At 43.5% G+C, this 21,343-nt stretch overlaps 1 protein-coding gene across 5 annotated transcripts in view; it reads left to right on the top strand.

The window, feature by feature from the left end:
* The window catches only part of pcbp3 (poly(rC) binding protein 3), a 181,377-nt gene extending 160,356 nt beyond the window's left edge, over nt 1–21,021 (top strand). For 2 of the 5 annotated variants that reach the window (XM_082966945.1, XM_082966943.1), the window contains exons 14-16: nt 17,691–17,743; nt 18,158–18,327; nt 20,608–21,021. In XM_082966945.1, coding sequence (XP_082823071.1) covers nt 17,691–17,743; nt 18,158–18,327; nt 20,608–20,635 — 251 coding nt within the window. In that variant the 3' untranslated portion in view covers nt 20,636–21,021. Of the gene's footprint in view, nt 1–17,690; nt 17,744–18,157; nt 18,328–19,702; nt 20,213–20,607 lie in introns of those variants that run through there. The other 3 variants (XM_014163880.2, XM_014163879.2, XM_082966946.1) reach the window with 2 other exon arrangements.
* Nucleotides 21,022–21,343: the final 322 nt, after the last annotated feature.

The following is a 21,343-nucleotide window of genomic DNA, read 5'->3' as shown; positions in this document are numbered from 1 at the left end:
CTAAATCAAATAGCTAAATGATCCTTGGTATGACCATCTTGGTATGACCCCCGGCTTAGACTTTAGGGGTTTTAAGGACGTGTATCTGGAGCATGTCTACACCATATATCTAGTAAAATTCCAGATATCCGGAAATATATAAAGATATCGCCTAATATTCGCAGTTTTTGCGCAGTGCTGTGGTTTGAATTGAAGCGAGCAGTCCATAAGCAGCAGGCAAAGGATAGCAAGGATCTGAAAAGATTATGTATGGAGGAATGGTCAAGATCCCTCCCAATGTGTTCTCTAATCTCATAAAGCATTTTAGAAAAAGGCTTATCCTTGCAAGGTGAGGTATTGAAAACAGGTGCCAATAATGTTGATCCGTATCTTTTTGAGAAAAAAATAACATTACTTGTTAAAGGCCCATTGCAGCCAAAAAATGTAATTTCCCTGTTTTTTATATTAAATATTTCCACAATTGTAAGGCTTGAGCATTGTGGGAGAGGAATCAGACGCAGGAAGCAGTGATATAGGGTAATGGCTTTTAATGAGCCCAATGGCAAAAACACAAGCCACCCCAAATATCAATATGAGCGCACACAAAACAAAGTGCCCCAAACACAGGGGACAAACACAGTCGGCGCAAAAACACGCACTAGCGCAAAACACCAACAGCGTGTACACAAGCAATACAATAGAGAAACAATCCCGCACAAAGAGCAGGCGGGCCTAATGGCTAATATAGCCCCGCTAATCAACCCAACACAGAACAGGTGCAAACAATAACGGAAAGGGGAAAAACAAAAGGGAATCAGTGGCAGCTAGTAGGCCGGTGACAACGACAGCCGAGCGCCACCCGAGCAGGAGGGGGAGCCACCTTCGGTGGGAGTCGTGACAGTACCCCCCCTGACTCGCGGCTCCCGCAGCGCGCCGACACCGGCCTCGAGGGCGACCCGGAGGGCGATCCGGGTGGAGGCGATGGAAATCCCTCAACAGGGACGGGTCCAAGACGTCCTCCACGGGTACCCAGCACCTCTCCTCCGGGCCGTACCCCTCCCAGGCCACGAGGTACTGCAGGCCCCTCACCCGGCGTTTCGAGTCCAGAATGGCCCGTATGCTGTACGCCGGGGACCCCCCAATGTCCAGAGGAGGCGGAGGGACCTCCGGCACCTCACCTTCCTGCAGGGGACCAGCAACCACCGGCCTGAGGAGAGACACATGAAACGAGGGGTTAATATGGTAATAGGAAGGGAGTTGTAACCTATAACACACCTCGTTTATCCTCCTCAGGACTTTGAAGGGCCCCACACACTGCGGCCCCAGCTTCCGGCAGGGCAAACGGAGGGGCAGGTTCCGGGTCGAGAGCCAGACCCTGTCCCCCGGTACGAACACGGGGACCTCACTGCGGTGGCGGTCAGCACTCCTCTTCTGCCGTCCACTGGCTTGCTTCAGGGATTCCTGGACGGCTCTCCAGGTCTCCTTGGAGCACTGCACCCATTCCTCCACCGCAGGAGCCTCGGTCTGGCTCTGGTGCCATGGTGCCAGAACCGGCTGGTAACCCAAAACACACTGAAAGGGTGACAGGTTAGTGGAGGAGTGACGAAGTGAGTTCTGGGCGAACTCCGCCCATGGAATGTACCTCGCCCACTCCCCTGGCCGGTCCTGGCAATACAACCGCAGAAACCTGCCCACCTCCTGGTTCACCCTCTCCGCCTGCCCATTACTCTCTGGGTGATAACCGGAGGTCAAGCTGACCGAGACCCCCAGACGCTGAATAAACGCCTTCCATATCCTGGACATGAACTGGGAACATTGGTCAGAGACAATGGGTAAATAGGGCCTCCACAGTCTGCAGGGCCGTAGGGAGACCGGGCAACGGGAGGAGACGGCAGGACTTTGAAAACCGATCCACAACAACCAGGACCGTAATGCTCCCCTGAGACGGGGGGGGGGGATCTGTCAGGAAGTCTACTGACAGGTGAGACCATGGCCTTTGTGGAACGGGGAGGGGCTGTAACTTCCCTCTCGGGAGATGCCTAGGAGCCTTACTCTGGGCGCACACCGAACAGGAAGAGACGTAAAACCTCACGTCCTTAGCCAAGGTGGGCCACCAGTACTTCCCCCTGAGACCCCGCACTGTCCTCGCCACACCAGGATGACCCGAAGAGGGTAGTGTGTGGGCCCACCGAATCAATTGATCACGGACACCGAGCGGCACGTAAATGCGACCCACGGGACACTGTGAAGGCGCAGGTTCCTCCCTTAACGCCCACTCGATGACCGTGTCCACCTCCATACCACCGGTGCCACCAGCCTAGAAGCTGTAATGATGGGGGTAGGATCGATGGGCCGGTCCTCAGTTCCATAGAGATGGGACAGCGCGTCGGCCCTCGTGTTCAGGGAGCCTGGTCTATAGGAAATAGTAAACCTGAAATGGGTGAAGGACATGGCCCACCTTGCTTGACGCGGATTGTCTCCTAGCTGCCCGGATATACTCCAGATTCTGATGGTCGGTCCAGATGAGAAAGGGGTGCTTAGCCCCCTTAAGCCAGTGTCTCCACACCCTCAAGGCTTTTACCACCGCTAGCAACTCCCTGTCCCCCACATTATAGTTGCACTCCGCCGAACTGAGCTTATTCGAAAAGAAAGCGCAGGTGCGGAGTTTCGTTGGCGTACCCGAGTGCGGTGATAGCATGGCACCCACCCCAGCCTCGGATGCGTCCACCTCCACTATGAATGCTAGAGAGGGGTCCGGGTGTGCCAACACGGGTGCCTCGGTGAACAGCACCTTCAACCTTTTGAAGGCTCCGTCCGCCTCAGTCGACCATCGCAAACGCACCAGCCCCCCCTTCAGCAGTGAGGTGATGGGAGCCGCTACCTGGCCAAAACCCCGGATAAACCTCCGGTAGTAATTGGCAAACCCTAAGAACCGTTGCACCTCCTTCACCGTGGTTGGAGTCAGCCAATTACGCACGGCCTTAACCTGTTAGGGCTAGGGGGCAGCATTGACACGGCTGGATAAAAAACATACCCGATTTAATCTGGTTACCACTCCTACTCAGTAACTAGAATATGCATATACTTATTACATATGGATAGAAAACACCCTAAATTTTCTAAAACTGTTTGAATGGTGTCTGTGAGTATAACAGAACTCAAATGGCAGGTCAAAACCTGAGAGATTCCTTTACAGGAAGTGGCCTGTCTGACCATTTCTGGAACTTCTTTGCCATCTCTATCATTTACTAAGGATCTCTGCTCTAACGTGACACTTCCCACGTCGTCCATAGGCTCTCATAGCCCGGGAAAAAAGAGAATGTCGTCATTCCAGCCCCAGGCTGAAACACATTATCGCCTTTCTCAAGTGGCCCATCAAGAGACACTAGCTTATGCGCGTGACCCCGACCGCCCCCGCCTTTGGGATTTTTTCCTCTGTTTGCCGAAAAGGAGATTCCCTGTCGGAATTTTACCGCTTTTCTACGAGAAAAATGACGTAAAAATTGATTTTAAACAGCGGTTGACATGCTTCGACGTACGGCAATTGAATACTTTGAATTTTATTGTCAGGAATTGCGCCAAGCGCGCGACACTTCTTTACTATTTCGGATAGTGTCTGGAACGCACGAACAAAACGCCGCTATTCGGATATAACGATGGATTATTTTGGACCAAACCAACATTTGTTATTGAAGTAGACGTCCTGGGTGTGCATTCTGACGAAGACAACAAAAGGTAATGACATTTTTATAATAGTAAATATGATTATGGTGAGTGCTAAACTTGCCGGATGTCTAAATAGCGAGCCCGTGATGCCTGGGCTATATACTTAGAATATTGCAAAATGTGCTTTCACCAAAAAGCTATTTTAAAATCGGACATATCGAGTGCATAGAGGAGGTCTGTATCTATAATTCTTAAAATAATTGTTATGCTTTTTGTGAACGTTTATCGTGAGTAATTTAGTAAAATGTTAGCGAATTCCCCGTAAGTTTGCGGGGGGTATGCTAGTTCTGAACGTCACATGCTAATGTAAAAAGCTGGTTTTTGATATAAATATGAACTTGATTGAACAAAACATGCATGTATTGTATAACATAATGTCCTAGGGTTGTCATCTGATGAAGATCATCAAAGGTGAGTGCTGCATTTAGCTGTCTTCTGGGTTTTGGTGACATTATATGCTGGCTTGAAAAATGGGTGTCTGATTATTTCTGGCTTGGTACTCTGCTGACATAATCTAATGTTTTGCTTTCGTTGTAAAGCCTTTTTGAAATCGGACAGTGTGGTTAGATTAACGAGAGTCTTATCTTTAAATGGCTGTAAAATAGTCATATGTTTGAGAAATTGAAGTAATAGGATTTTGAAGATTTTGAAAATCGCGCCACAGGCTGGCAGTGGATGTTACGTAGGTGGGACGAATTCGTCCCGCCGGTCCCATAGAGGTTAACGCGGTCACACTCCATCACCACAATCGTGGTGGAAATGCGATAACCCAGGAAGGAGACGGCTCGTTTGGAGAACACACACTTCTCAGCCTTGACGTATAGGTCATGCTCCAGTAGTCTCCCAAGCACCTTGCGCACCAGGATCACATGCGCGGTGTGGGTGGCGGAATATATAAGAATATCATCGATATAGACAACCACGCCTGGCCCGTGCAGGTCCCTGAGAATCTCGTCTACAAAGGATTGAAAAACGGCTGGAGCATTCTTTAACTTCTCTAGGGCCGGCGGGACGAAATCGTCCCACCTACGTAACAGCCAGTGGAATCCTGTGGCGCGTTCTCCAAATACCTTAGAAATGCTATTACTTCAATTTCTCAAACATATGACTATTTTACACCATTTTAAAGACAAGACTCTCGTTAATCTAACCACACTGTCCGATTTCAAAAAGGCTTTACAACGAAAGCAAAACATTAGATTATGTCAGCAGAGTACTCAGACAGAAATAATCCCACACCCATTTTTCAAGCTAGCATATAACGTCACAAAAACCCAGAAGACAGCTAAATGCAGCACTAACCTTTGATGATCTTCATCAGATGACACACCTAGGACATTATGTTATACAATACATGTAGGTTTTGTTCAATCAAGTTCATATTTATATCAAAAACCTGCTTTTTACATTAGCATGTGACGTTCAGAACTAGCATACCCCCCGCAAACTTCCGGTGAATTTACTAAATTACTCACGATAAACGTTCACAAAAAGCATAACAATTATTTTAAGAATTATAGATACAGAACTCCTCTATGCACTCGATATGTCCGATTTTAAAATAGCTTTTCGGTGAAAGCACATTTTGCAATATTCTCAGTAGATAGCCCGGCATCACAGGGCTAGCTACTTAGACACCCAGCAAGTTTAGCACTCACCAAAGTCAGATTTACTATAAGAAAAATGTTATTACCTTTGGTGTTCTTCATCAGAATGCACTCCCAGGACTTCTACTTCAATAACAAATGTTGGTTTGGTCCCAAATAATCCATAGTTATATCCAAATAGCGGCGTTTTGTTCGTGCGTTCAAGACACTATCCGAAAGGGTAAAAAAGGGTTACGAGCATGGCGCATTTCGTGACAAAAAATGTCTAAATATTCCATTACTGTACTTCGAAGCATGTCAACCGCTGTTTAAAATCCATTTTTATGCCATTTTTCTCGTAAAAAAGCGATAATATTCCGACCGGGAATCTGCATTTAGGTAAACAGACGAAAGAAAATAAAGCATGGGGTCGACTCGGGCACGCGCCTAAGCTCATAGTACTCTGATCGGCCACTTGCCAAAAGCGATAATGTGTTTCAGCCAGAGGCTGCCTCGATATCGTTCAGCTTTTTCCCGGGCTCTGAGAGCCTATGGGAGCCGTAGGAAGTGTCACGTTAGAGCAAAGATCCTCAGTCTTCAATAAAAAGAGCCCAGATGAACAACAACTAAGAATCCTCTCAGGTTTTTGCCTGCCATATGAGTTCTGTTATACTCACAGACACCATTCAAACAGTTTTAGAAACTTTAGGGTGTTTTCTATCCAAAGGCAATAATTATATGCATATTCTAGTTACTGGGCAGGAGTAGTAACCAGATTAAATCGGGTACGTTTTTTATCCGGCCGTGTCAATACTGCCCCCTACCCCCAACAGGTTAACCCATACGGCATGACGAGGTACTCATAATGGCCCGATGTGGTACTAAATGCGGTTTTCCACTCGTCTCCATCCGTAATACGCACCAGGTTATACGCGCTCCTGAGGTCCAGTTTTGTGAAGAATCTTGCTCCGTGAAATGATTCCACCGCCGTAGCGATGAGAGGTAGCGGGTAACTAAACCCCTTCGTGATAGCATTTAGATCTCTGTAATCAATGCACGGACGCAGACCCCCCTCCTTTTTCTTCACAAAAAAGTAACTCGAGGAGACGGGTGAAATGGAGGGCCGAATGTACCCCTGTCCCAGAGATTCCGTGACATATGTCTCCATAGCCACCGTCTCCTCATGTGACAATGGGTACACATGACTCTAGGGAAGCACAGCGTTAACCTGCAGATCTATCGCACAATCCCCCTGTCGATGAGGTGGTAATTTGGTCGCCCTCTTTTTACAAAAAGCGATCGCCAAATCGGCGTATTCAGGGGGAATGCGGACGGTGGAAACCTGGTCTGGACTCTCCACCGACGTGGCACCTATGGAAACTCCTATACACCTCCCTGAACACTCCTCTGACCACCCCTGGAGAACCCCCTGTTTCCACAAAATTTGGGGATTGTGATCAGCCAGCCAGTGAACCCCCAGCACCACCGGAAACGCAGGCGAATCGATAAGGAATAGACTAATCCGTTCCTTATGATTCCCCTGCGTTACCATGTCCAGTGAAACCGTGGCCTCCCTGACCAGCCCTGACCCTAACGGCCGGCTATCTAGGGAGTACACGGGGAAGGGGGGATCTATTGGCACTAGAGGAATGCCCAGCTTGATGGCGAGTCCGCGATCCATAAAGTTCCCAGCTGCGCCTGAATCGACTAGTGCCTTATGCTGGGAGCAGGTCTTACGGTGGTCAGGTACAGCTCGAGCTGGAGCAGAAATCCCTGGCACCCAGCCGCCGCTCCATCATACTCCCTCAGGAGCGCAAGACGCAGCGCACCGGAGCCAGACGCAGTGGGAGGAGGATGTGGCTGAGTCGGAGGAGCCGGAGGTGGAGAGAGGAGACCACTCCTCTCCCATCGGTCCATCCTCTCCATCATTTGGTCCATCGCGGATCCAATCCGATGGAAGACTGAGGTGTGATGGACCACGCGTTCCTCCATCGAGGGAAGGGGGTTGGCAGCTGCTCCTGCTGACTCCATAGTGGTGCGGGATTCTGTAAGGCTTGAGCGTTGTGGGAGAGGAATCAGACGCAGAATGCAGCGATATAGGGTAATGGCTTTTAAAGAGCCCAACGGCGAAAACACAAGCCACCCCAAATAGCAATATGAGCGCACACAAAACAAAGTGCCCCAAACACAGGGGACAAACACAGTCGGCGCAAAAACACGCACTAGCGCAAAACACCAACAGCGTGTACACAAGCAATACAATAGAGAAACAATCCCGCACAAAGAGCAGGCGGGCCTAATGGCTAATATAGCCCCGCTAATCAACCCAACACAGAACAGGTGCAAACAATAACGGAAAGGGGGAAAACAAAAGGGAATCAGTGGCAGCTAGTAGGCCGGTGACGACGACCGCTGAGCGCCACCCGAGCAGGAGGGGGAGCCACCTTCGGTGGGAGTCGTGACAACAATACAGATCTTAATTTGGGCCAGTTTGCTACAGCAGGAAAATAATCCTGCAACAACATGAAATTTGAATTATTATGTTGATTATAACTAATGGACATTTTTGTAGGGGTTGATACATTTTGTGTATCGGAAAATCAAGTCTGAAATTTCAAAGTGGAAATTACAAACTTCAGAAGCCTTTTTAATCCTCAAATACTCTACAAGTTTTCCTGCAACAGGGTGATCAATTAAGATCCTACATCTGCATGAAGTCGAAATAACACTGATAATACCCTTTCTGTGTAAGCTGATTGAAAAAAAATGCCTTAGAATTTTTCGCCCGCTTCATAACATCATAAAGCGAACATTCATTGGTCATTTGCATATACTGTATCCTCCTAGTTCTGGTGCTGGTCCCGCCCAAAAGAAAGAGAGACAGTGCAAAGATAGCCATACTGCAAAGTCTTCCTTCGAACAATCAATTTTTCTTATTTGGCGTTCATTCATTTTTTTATAATCATGTGTCAGAGAAGTTCAGTCTGGACCTCCACATCTGCACAGCACACATCAGACTGCATTCCAAATCAGGCTAGGTACCCATCTGGATTTTCCAGAAGCTCCATCTTTATGTCACATGGATCTTGAAACCAACAGCAGTAGCAACCATTCCTGAAGTAAGTGTTAGATTGTTTTATTTAGCAAGTAAATTATATGCTATTCGTGGGTTGCATGCTTCTTCACAATATTGTGACTTAGAAAACAGATGACATTTCTGAAGGAGGCAAATCATTTGTAGGAAAACATTTTGTCATCACAGTGATGTTGCCAGTTTTACTTTAGATGGAGTATAACTTTAGTCAGACCGGATTTTAGTTAGCTAAAGTTAGGATTGCTAGCTATTTTTGATTAACTTTTCTAGCTATGGCGTCTCTCTAAAGTAAATTTCATGACATGATAATGATGGCAAAGTTGTTTCCTACTTTACCAATGTCATCGTATTTCCAGGCCACTAAAGTGTCTAGATTGCTAGCTAGTAAAGTCTTTGAGCTAACTAATGCTAGCTAGATAGCCTTTTGACTGTTAAAAAAAAGAAGGAAAAAAAGCCTTTTGACTGTTGTTCAAGCTGCAGTCAGTCAGTCACCCACAACAGACCAAGGTAGCCTACTTGATTTAGCTTGTGTATTGTATTTTATGTTAATGTTTTCCTTAACTATACAAAATAAATTGCTAAAATTGACAATTTGAAAAGTATTTGTCATTAGAGCTAAAACGAACTGGCTTGTGATTAGATTAGTACTGTAGCTACTAGCCTGCAAGACAGAAGAAAGAGAGAGGTTATATTATTATTATTATTAGCTAGCTAGATATCTCATAAGGTTGATGTTTATTTGTGATGTGATTCCAAAAAAAGAATAAGCCTTCTGGCTGTTGAATGCAAGAATGAATGTATAGATTGATAGATCATATAATTTATGAAAACTCGGGCTGGAGGTCTAGCTGGTTTGCTACAGGCATACATGATCAAATTTCAGTTATGGACTATCAGATATTAAATTATGTTACATGTTTTCTCAAATGTTCAAGTGAAAACCTTAGGATTATGTAATTTAACTTTGTCACCTTGCAAACAGGTTGATAACTTGTGACACAATTGCCTTCCGTTGATAATCCCCTTTTTATGTGCTAAAGGGTCATCACTGAGGGAGGACCATGAGGACATGGACTTCTTGGAGGAAGATGCTTTTGATGAGAAGCTACTTGGTGAAGATGATGATGAAGAGTATGACACACACAAAGGACAGACAGATAAACATTGACTGGCAGAGAAGCAGCTGAACTTGTTTCCCCCAATCCTCCTAGGTTGTTGCTGGTGGAGGTGGCTGCTGTACATACCAAGCTGGTGGTGCAGGTCGTAAAAATGCTCTAGCCTGGTCCCAGATCTGTTTATGCTGTCGTGCTAACTTCTAATGCATGACAGTTGGCATGCCATGTTACCACAGCAGTTGGCTATACATATAGCACAAACAGATCAAAGACCAAGCTAACATTTGGCTGATTGTCAGAACAGAAAGAGTGAAACTTAAATGTACTTGAGGACTACTCAAGAAATGGTTGTCTACGTTAAAGGAAAGATAGAAAGGAGAATATGACATGGATTGCTTGTGTGGTATCGCAATGCGAGGGCAGGTAATTGTGTATTATTATATGGTTATAATAGTGATGCAACTTGCACTTTTTTCCTAGGTTTGAATGAGACCATGTGTTCCCCTAACCTTATTCTTTCAATAAAGTAATTGTTTTATTAATATTATATTACTTGTGTATGTCGTTCCTTATCATATGTAAGACCTAATGCATTCTGTCATTTGCTTTGGTGCAGATGTGTGTTTAATTTACTATCCGGATAAGAAACTGATGATGGAAAATTCCATACATTTTTTTAAAAAGTACCATCTGTCACAAACAGGTGTTCCTTATTTTGTATGGATCATAATCTAAATACATTTACTATGAGTTATACTTTGAAGAACTTGAGTTGTAAAACAATAACTTGAAAATACTTACATGCCATGCTTTTGACTTTCATTATAACCTTGTTTACGATCTGTTTATTATGTTATGTAAATAAATAGGAACAATTTATGAAGAATGACAACAACCTTTTATTGCAATCTGGTTTCTTTATTTTCTTTCAACACAGGAACATTCCAAAATGTGTAACTCAAGAGTATTTATTCATTAGACAAATTTAAATAGTATCATCAGAATGTCTATTTAGAATTATTAATTAGGCTTTGTGATGATATTGAAGATTATACCATGGGCCTCTGTGTCTCAGTTCGAAGTATAACTTACTGTGTTTGACCTCTGAGACACAGAGGCCTAGAGTCTGCCCTGTAGATAATCATTGCTTTCTGCAATGAAGAGTAAAAGCCAGGATGGCCCACAATGCAAACAGGCTGTTTTGGTCCTGCATCTTCTGGTGACATATTGAAAACAGTACAACAATGATATAGCAAATGAAGATGTGTGATGTACATGTCTTTTGTTTTAATAATAACGCAGCCTACACACCTGTGGAAGTTTGTCACTTTCAGGGTCCAACACCAGCCCCAAATGACAGGTTGAATACCATGAGCCTTTGTTATTATGTTTTATTTTAAAGGGGTAAGGGGTGGGCTCTAGACAATTCTATCAGCCAATCAGGGCTGTATATAAATACACCATCTATACAAAAGTATGTGGACACCCCCTTCAAATGAGTGGATTTGGCTATTTCAGCCACAACCATTGGTGACAGGTGTATAAAATCGACCACAAAGCCATGTTATCTCCAAAGGCAAACATTGACAGTAGAATGGCCTAACTAAAGAGCTCAGTGACTTTCAACGTGGCACCATCATAGGATGGCACCTTTCCAACAAGTCAGTTCTTAAAATTTCTGCCCTACTAGAGTTGCTCCGGTCAACTGTAAGAGCTATTATTGTGAAGTGGAAACGTCTAGGAGCAACAACGGCTCAGCCGCGAAGTGGTAGGCCAAAAAAGATGACTGTCATGAACTCGGATACCTTCTGCGCCTCGGCCTGTTGTTTCCAAAGTTTTATTTTGTTCATAAATGTTTGTGTCAAAACCTGCTGGTTTGGACTAGATGTTTACCAAGTGGAGCCCCCTTCACCTGGAATAGCTTATGAACGTTTTCAGCACTGTAGAAGGTGTGGTTATTATGCTCTTGTCCGGGACAATATTGACAATCCGGAGTACCAATATGGCAAGTGTTTGCTTGCGGAGGATTTCAGGAATGAGGTGGATATCCTTAGCAACCAAATTTCAATTCTGCGCGAACTTATGGGGAAAATGCAAATTGGAAATTTCTCATTCTCAACTCCTGTGGCTGGGCACCGCTCGGGTTTGATAGATGTATCCCCGCCTTGTCATCTGTCCCTATTCAAATGGCCTGTGCTACCTGGAAGTTGCCTGCCAAGGATGTCGTCTCCATCTGCTTCTCCTCAATATTGTAGTGGAATAGACTTTGAACAGCAAGAGGATTATTCCAAACAGCGCTGGTCCCATGTCACAAATTGTGAAAACCAAAGGCAGCGGCATGATAAATGGACGAGAGTGTCTGCGAGAGGTCCGGAGCAGATCGACATGAAGAATAGCTTTGCCGCCCTGGTGCCTGATCTACCTGCACCTTCATCGCTGGGACTGCCTGTGTCTGCGACAGCTGTGCTGATTCCAACTACACTGACTCCAATAGCGGCTTCGTCGTCGAGTTCGGCTCCTTTCCCTCTCTCTGGATCTGACAGGGCTCTGCATGCTGTGGAAGGTCTGGACCTATCGCCGGGAGCTGCGGGTGTACGCTATTCTGCTTCTCGTGGGCCCCTGAAATGTTCCAAGAGTTGTGTGAGGGGTAAGAATGGGTGGATTTCTCCATCCCCTTCTCCAGTCAATGTATTGGGCAGTTCAATGGTGAGAACTGTCTTAGTCCCTGGAGCAAAAACATTATGTTATCCAGGAGCATGAGAACATCAATAAACATCTCCCAAACATCTTAAACCTGCATCAGGAAATTGAGTCTATCATAGTTCATGTGGGATTCAATGACATTATAAAGGGCAGCTCAGAACAGCTGAAGATGGATTTTAAAGATCTGACTGAGTTTCTGCTTGACACCAACAAAACACCCCATAATATCTGGCCCTGTGCCTTCCCTAAATCGTGGCATTGAATGTTTCAGCAGACTTTTAGCCCTCCATAACTGTCTCCTTGACAATTGCAGCTCTGTGGGTGTAACATTTATTGACAATTTTGATATCTTCTGGAAACAAAGCTTGTTTTATAAGGAGGATGGGATCCACCAAAATCATTTTAGTTCCTGGATACTTTCACAGGATTAGAAGGCTGCGATGAGACAATGACTTATCAATGACCCAAGGCCAGCTCAGTTAATCCCTACCGTTGTGTCGCTGAGTTGTCATAATGCTTCAGCAAATTTACATTATCCCAGGGGCGTTGGTAGACACAATGGAGTTACCTAATTTCTGTCCCTCTAACTGCCCTGAATGCCTCTGCTGATCCGACAGCTATTGTATACAGTAATCATGTGCTTTTGAACCAGAGTTATACTGTTACCACTGAGGCGGTGTGCCCTAGTAGGAAGTCCACTGTGTGCAGCCCACCCTTCACTAACACAAATAACATGAGCATGTTTACTTCTGCTAAGCTTCCCAGTAAAGCAATGAAAACAATCAAGCATCCCAGAAAAGTGCTAAAAATAGCCCACATGAACATATGTAGCTTAATAAACAAGGTTTATGAAATCAATAATTTTCTAGTAACAGATGACATTCATATTCTGACTATCTCTGAAACTCACTTAGATAATACCTTTGATGATACAGTGGTAGCAATACATGGTTATATTCAGAACCACATTCCTTTAAAGCTTAGATACAATCTAATGTCAAATAATGATGAAGTAATATGGCTACAGGTTCATCTGCCTCACCTAAAGCCCATTCTTGTGGGAAGCTGCTATAGACCACCAAGTGCTAACAGTCAGTATCTGGATAATATGTGTGAAATGCTTGATATTGTATGTGATATCAACAGAGAGGTATTTTTTTCTGGGTGATTTAAATATTGACTGGCTATCATCAAGCCGCCCAATCAAGAAAAAGCTTCAAACTGTAACCAGTGCCTGCAACCTGCTTCAGGTTCATTCAACCTGCCAGCATAGTTACAAACAGCACAGGAATGAAATCATCAACATGTATTTATCGCATCTTTACTAACGCTGCACAATTTTGCTTTAAAGCAGTATCCCAATCCATCGGATGTAGTGATCACAATATTCCAAAGGCTGGGCCTAATATAGTGTATAAGAGGTCATACAATACGTTTTGTAGTGATTCCTATGTTGTTGATGTAAAGAATATTTGTTGGTCTGTGGTGTGTAATGAGGAGCAAGCAGACACTGCACTTGACACATTTATAAAATTGTTTATTCCAGTTACTAATTCTCATGCACCCATTAAGAAAATGACTGTAAAAACTGTTAAATCCCTGTGGATTGATGAGGAATTAAAAACATGTATGGTTGGTATTGGTATTTTATTAGGATCCCCATTAGCTGTTGCAACAGCAGCAGCTACTCTTCCTGGGGTCCACACAAAACGTATAACATGACATAATACAGAACATTTAATAGAAAAGAACAGCTCAAGGACAGAACTACATCAATTAAAAAAATACATTTAAAAAAGGCACACGTTGCCTAGATATCAATACCAATACATACACACAAATAGGGGAGAAGCGTTGTGCCGTGAGGTGTTGCTTTATCTGTTTTTTGAAACCAGGATTGCTCTTCATTTGAGCAATATGAGATGGAACGGAGTTCCATGCAATAATAGCTCTATATAATACTGTGCGCTTTCTTGAATTTGTTCTGGATTTGGGGACTGTGAAAAGACCCCTGGTGGCATGTCTGGTGGGGAAAGTGTGTGTGTCAGAGCTGTGTGTAAGTTGACTATGCAAACAATTTGTGACTTTCAACACATTAATGTTTCTTATAAAAAGAAGTGATGCAGTCAGTCTCTCCTCAACTCTTAGCCAAGAGAGACCGGCATGCATAGTATTTATATCAGCCCTCTGATTACAATGAAAAGCAAGATGTGCCACTCTGTTCAGGGCCAGCTGCAGCTTAACTAGGTCTTTCCTTGCAGCACTCGACCACACAACTGAACAATAATCAAGATAAGACAAAACTAGAGCAAGAGGGATGAGGCAAAAGGAACAGCAAATAAGTGTGGCTGCATAACCGATTGGCAAATATACTGCAAATTGACAAATCATGTGATTAAACTGAATAAAAAGAATAAACTATACTATGAAACTTTATAAATGATTTAAAGAATGATAGTAAAAAGCTTTGGAGCACCTTAAAACCTGTTAGGGCAAGGGGGCAGTATTTGCACGGCTGGATAAAAAAAATGTACCGATTTAATCTGGTTACTAATCCTACCCAGTAACTAGAATATGCATATACTTATTATATATGGATAGAAAACACCCTAAACACCCATATTCTAGTTACTGGGTAGGATTAGTAACCAGATTAAATCGGGTACATTTTTTTATCCAGCCGTGCAAATACTGCCCCCTAGCCCTAACAGGTTAACCGACTGTTCCTAGGCTGTCATTGAAAATAAGAATTTGTTCTTAACTGACTTGCCTAGTTAAAAAAAAAAAATCAATTCACTGGCCAAACAGAGAAGCTATGTCTGGTAAGATGGGGGGGTGTGTCTATTTGTCAATAACAGCTGGTGTGCGATGTTTAATATTAAAGAAGTCTCGAGGTATTGCTCGCCTGAGGTTGAGTATATTATGATAAGCTGTCTACCAAGAGAGTTCTCAACTATATTATTAATAGCAATCTATTTACCGCCACAAACTGATGCTGGCACTAAGACTGCACTCAACCAACTCTATAAGGCCAGGGACATTAATGCAGGCAAACTTAAATCCGTTTTTCCTCATTTCTACCAGTATGTCACATGTGTAACCAGAGGGAAAATAACTCTCGACCACCTTTTCTCCACAAACAGAGATGCATACAAAGCTCTCCCCCGCCCTCCATTTGGCAAATCTGACCATAATTATATCCTCCTGATTCCTGCATACAAGCAAAAACTAAAGTAGGAAGTACCAGTGACTCGCTCTATACGGAAGTGGTCAAATAAAATAAAATAAAATTGTATTAATCACATGCGCCGAATACAACAGGTGTAGACCTTACAGTGAAATGCTTACTTACAAGCCCCTAACCGACAGTGCAGTTTCAAAAAATACGAATAAGAATAAGAGATAAAAGTAAGTAATTAAAGAGGAGCAGTAAAAAATACGAATATATACAGGGGTGTGACGGTACAGAGTCAATCTGCGGGGACACCGGTTTGTTGAGGTAGTATGTACATGTAAGTAGAGTTAATTAAAGTGACTATGCATAGATGACAACAGATAGTGGCAGTGGTGTGGAGAGGGGAGGGCAATCTGAATAGTCTGGGTAGCCATTTGACTAGATGTTCAGGAGTCTTATGGCTTGGGGGTAGAAGCTGTTTAGAAGCCTTTTGGACATAGACTTGGTGCTCCGGCACCGCTTGCCGTGTGGTAGCAGAGAGAACAGTCTATGACTAGGGTGGCTGGAGTCTTTGACAATTTTTAGGGCCTTCCTCTGACACCGCCTGGTATAGAGGTCCTGGATGGCAGGAAGCTTGGCCCCAGTGATATACTGGGCCATTCGCATTACCCTCTGTAGTGCCTTGCGGTCGGAGGCCGAGCAGTTGCCACAACAGGCAGTGATGCAACCGGTCAGGATTCTCTTGATGGTGCAGCTGTAGAACCTTTTGAGGATCTGAGGACCCATGCCAAATCTTTTCTTTTTATTATTTTTTTTGTTTCGTTTTTTGGTAAATATTTTCTTAACTCTTCTTGAACTGCACTCTTGGTTAAGGGCTTGTAAGTAAGCATTTCACGGTAAGGTCTACACTTGTTGTATTCGGAGCATGTGACAAATCAAGTTTGATTTGATTTGCTGCCTTGGCAGCAGCTAACGTGGATAATAAATACAAATACAAGCTCACAGAACAGGACTGGCGAGTGTTGAAGCGCATAGCAAGTAAAAATCGGCTGTACTCGATTGCAACACTCACTACCGAGTTCCAAACTGCTCTGGAAGCAATGGCAGCACAAGAACTGTTCGTCGGGAGCTTCATGAAATGGGTTTCCATGGCCGAGAAGCCACACACAAGCCTAAGATCACAATGTGCAATGCCAAGACTTCTGCTGGTGTGGTGTAAAGCTTGCCGCCATTGGACTCAGGAGCTGTGGAAACGCATTCTCTGGAGTGATGAATCATGCTTCTCCATCTGGTAGTCCAATGGATTAATTGGGGTTTGGTGGATGCCAGGAGAACGCTAACTGCCGCAATGCATGGTACCAACTGGTCATAGGAGGAAAAATGGTCGGGAGCTGTTTTTCATGGTTCGGGCTTGGCCCTTTAGTTCCATGGAAGGGACATTTTAATGCCACAGCATACAATGACATTCTAAACGATTCTGTGCATCCAACTTTGTGGCAACAGCTTGGGGAAGGCCCTTTCCTGTTTCACGGGGGCATTACAATTGGAACACCGAGCCAGGCCTAATCGCCCAACATCAGTGCCAGACCTCACTAATGCTCTGGTGGCTGAATGGAAGCAAGATTGCAGCTATGTTCCAACATCTAGTGGAAAGCCTTCCCAGAAATGTTGAGGTTGTTATAGCAGCAAAGGGGGACCAACTCCGTATTAATGCCCATGATTTTGGAATGAGATGTTCGTCGAGCAGGTGTCCACATACTTTTGGTTATGTAGTGTATATTCAAATTTGTATCCCCATGCCCACACAGTCTGACTGAGCATTTCAGTGGCTAAAGCAGGCCCAGGGAAATAAATTATAACAAGTTATAAAAAAAAATAATAATAAGTGCACAAAGTGATGATTTAAACATTTAAATTAAAAAGACAGCATAGGGCTTTAAACAAAAGATTTTTCTCTGAGCAATTGTATTAGTATAAAATTTTAAAAAATCCTGTTTATTTGAGCATACAATATAGCTCACTATTTTTATTATTTATTGTATACAGTCTTTTTTGCTCATCTCTATCAAGGGTGGCAATACATTTGGATCCCACTGTACATTAGAGTCAATGGGATCTCGATTATGTTGGATCTCACCCCAAGGGCACGGCTCTCATGTTGACTACTATGGTAACAAACCAAGGTCCTTGGTACATTGATGCCTTAGGACTGCAATCCTAAGACCAAGGTCCTGACTCACAGCAAGACATCCTCCAATTGATAAAAAATGCTATTTATGCCATGTTCTCTCCTTCCCTGTTCCCCAACACAGGTTTGGATACCAGCCCCCCGGCCAGTACTCATGAACTCACAATTCCAAATGATGTGAGTAAAGGACAACAGTAGGATAAACTACTAATGAACCGGTATCAGGGTCAACTCATTTTAACTCTCCGCTCAGTAGATGAACAGTAATTCAAAGAACTTCCCCACAAGATACCTTTTACTGTGAAGACAAATATTAGTTAACACAGACATACAAAGACTTAAAAATGCTGCCTTGTAACACCATCAACTTTCAATGACATGAAAAATACCTCATGAAAAATGAAACATTTCTCAAATTACTTTAAATGAATTTCTTGTAGTTACTGGGTTTCAATGGAACTGACCCTGCAATGAGCCAATGATGTCGCACTGCTTTCATGATTGAGCTTTTTAAAGCTCAAATCAATGAAAGCCAGCCCAAGGCTTCTGTTCCAGGTTTCCCAGTTAAGAACCGCTGCCATTTCTTCCCAGCTAATAGGCTGCATAATCGGGCGCCAGGGAACCAAAATCAACGAGATCCGCCAGATGTCTGGGGCGCAGATCAAAATCGCTAATGCCATGGAGGGCTCGTCGGAGCGCCAGATCACTATCACAGGAACCCCCGCCAACATCAGCCTTGCCCAGTACCTCATCAACGCAAGGTAACCTCTTACCCACCGCCAACATCAGAGCGCTGACACTAATAATGCTAATGCACGCAGTATGCATTGTTAGCATGAGGCCGAATCAGTGACCTCCAGTACATTTCCGTGGGAAATGGTTGTCTGTGGAGGAGTCCCTTTGTACAAAGAAGCCTTCTGTCAAATGCCTCCACGGCTATTTCTGGCATCGATATGAGTCATAATGTGTGATGGCAGTTAGGTGGCAACAGACCTAACCTAATGACATGTTTTATTGAGATTAGACAGCAATTGATTCAATTTTGAAAATGTTGTGTCATTATTGACGAGGATTATATAATTATTATGATAGATCTTTCATGGCAGGCTGCTTTAGGTTAAATGTCACTGCTCTGGCTAATGACTGAGCCCAGTAGAAAACACATCCACCTCAACACAGGTAAATAACACATAAATTAGGTAGCCTAGTGTTTAGGGCATTGGGCCAGTAACTGAAAGGTTGCTGGATTGATTCCCTGAGCTGACAAAGTAAAATTCTGTAGTTCTGTCCCTGAGCAAGGTAGTTAACCCACTGTTCCCCGGGTGCTGTGGATGTTGATTATGACAGCCCCCCGCAACTCTCTGATTCAAAGGGGTTGGGTTAAATGCAGAAGACACATTTCAGTTGAAGGCATTCAACTGAGTAGGTATCCCCCTTCCTTCTCTGTGTTGAAATCAAGCTCTTTATTTATAGATAAATCTAGTAGGCTATTACAGAGGATTCAGCCGTTGTGCGTCCCAAATGGCAGTCTACTTCCTATATATTTAGGGAATAGGGTGCCATTTGGGACCGAGACTTTGTCTCAGCACAAAGTCCATTAACCTTTTACATAGAAGGGAATCTGACCCTGGTGGTGGTTGGTAGCATCTACTCCTGTATTTGCCAGAGGCAGTATAGCCAGGAGCTGAGCAGTGTATTATACAATATTGGAGATCAAATTTGTATTTTAAAGTTCCCTTATGCTCTCCCCTCTCTCCTTCTTCTCACTGTCCTCTAAAACCACTCTTTCATTATCACAAAACAAAATAAAAAGCTTTTTCCCATAAAGTTTCAGAAATGTTCATATAACTTATCTTCAAAGTTGGGTCATGGTCATTAGAGCACGGAGAACAAAGGCCAGGTAGTCTGTCCCTGTTTTAGTCAGTTTTCTTCCCTTGGCACCTAATGAACACAACCTTGAAATGAGACAGTGTCAGGGGTTCAGTCCCAATCCATATGCTTCAAGCCTTACTGATACACACAATTTACAACATGGGGGCTTTGTTTTCTGTGACTTCTTTCTTTCAGGGTTTGGTTTGCAGAGAAGCGGTTGGAAAGAGACTAATGGCTATTGCTTTCCCACAATTCCACTGACAGGTTCAGGGATGTGGCTGCCATGTGGAATGACCCGTCATCCATGACAACATCCTGAGGCCCAAATCTGGTTCCACAATCAAGAAGCTAACAGCAGCAACTGTCTCCCCAATAACCCCATGTATACTCCCACAGAACTTAATGGCTACCTGATTCCTTTAGCACTTGACACTTAAGGTTTAGCAGCTTTGAAGAGGCTAAAGAGGCTATTTGTAAAGCAAAGTGAAAAAATTTGACTTGAATTCTGTTCATGTAATGTAAAGAGTTACGTATAGTGTTTCAGCATGCCGACTGCTTAGGATAATTGTTACATAATTTTTCTGTTTGCTAGGTCAGAGATAAGTTTGCAGATTCAATCTTGTAGTTAATTGTCAGGCAAGTAAAAACGGATAAAAAGTGGAAAACAAAAAAATATTGCTATTCAGATTGCTACTGAGCAATGCTATTGGCCATGAGTCTCGAGTGATGTGATGCGTTTGTGAAGAGATATTGTTGTGTCAAATTTGGAATGAAAAGGAAGTGCTTTTTATGTAAATAGTAAGGAGGTTTCGGAGGTTCTCCATTTTGCAGGGAGACTTAAATTATTAAGTCAACAACTTCCATTGTGATAGAGGACTACGTTTGAACTCACACTATTCTTAGCTCAAGAGACTTAGGTGCAGGTTTTTCAATTAGGGAAAATCCAGAATTACCTGGAAAATTTGGGATTGGTTTTAATCAAATTGCATCATAAAATCCATATGCATGACCAATATACAATAGTAAATGTAACATGGAGACCTAAAAGCCAGAATGCTGCAGAGTTTCACTGTTGTGCGAAAGTGTCCAATCTCAGAAAAGTTTTTTCTCTTTTTTTTCTATATTTTCCCTTCCCCCTTCCCTTCTCCCCTCTTCCTTAACTATTCTAGGCTGACGTCTGAGGTCACTGGAATGTGAACACTAATTTCTACCCATCATTCTTCACTGCATCACACGACCCTTGTGTCAATGGCATTGCACGTTTTTTTTGTTCTCTGTATTTATCTGTCCTGCGCCTTTCAGCGGTCCTAACTAATTTATTTTATGTAAAGTAAACATGATACCCACACTGTTAACATGATTCTCCTCACCTGCCCTCAACCGACTATTCAAAGGACACTTTATTTTTGGGCATTATCATGTGTTTTACTGTGAATTCAGTTTATTTAATCATTTTAAAACACAGCTATCGTGTCTATGCTCATGATATATGCAGGGTTCGAGAGAGACTAACCATCCCAGAATCGTCCCGAAGTGCAATTTCAAACGCCCCAAAAAAGAAAATAAACTGTCCCAAATTAAAATATGTGTCTGTTTTTAATGTTTGCTTTGCTAACATGGGTCTAGGACCAAGGTAATTCACAATGCTTTAATAGTAGGCTAATAAGTGTACTATTGAAATAGGCTAGGACAGTCAACGGAGCCAGAAATTCACATCAGAATGTTTGCCTCGAAAAATGCATACATTGGAATAATATCTGAATATATTTTGCATAAATAATTACATGGCAAAGTTTTGGGTGATATGTGCACAGTAAATCTTGCTGGGGCAAATTACAATTTTTATTTAGATGCATGTCAACAAAGCCACTACACAACACAACACTAAACAATATATTACTTGCA

Source organism: Salmo salar, chromosome 21 (genome assembly GCF_965601325.2).
Source record: "Salmo salar chromosome 21, fSalSal1, whole genome shotgun sequence".
Taxonomy (NCBI): Eukaryota; Metazoa; Chordata; class Actinopteri; order Salmoniformes; family Salmonidae; genus Salmo; species Salmo salar.
The sequence above is the reverse complement of the archived record's forward strand: the minus strand, read 5'-3'. Positions and strand labels throughout refer to the sequence as shown.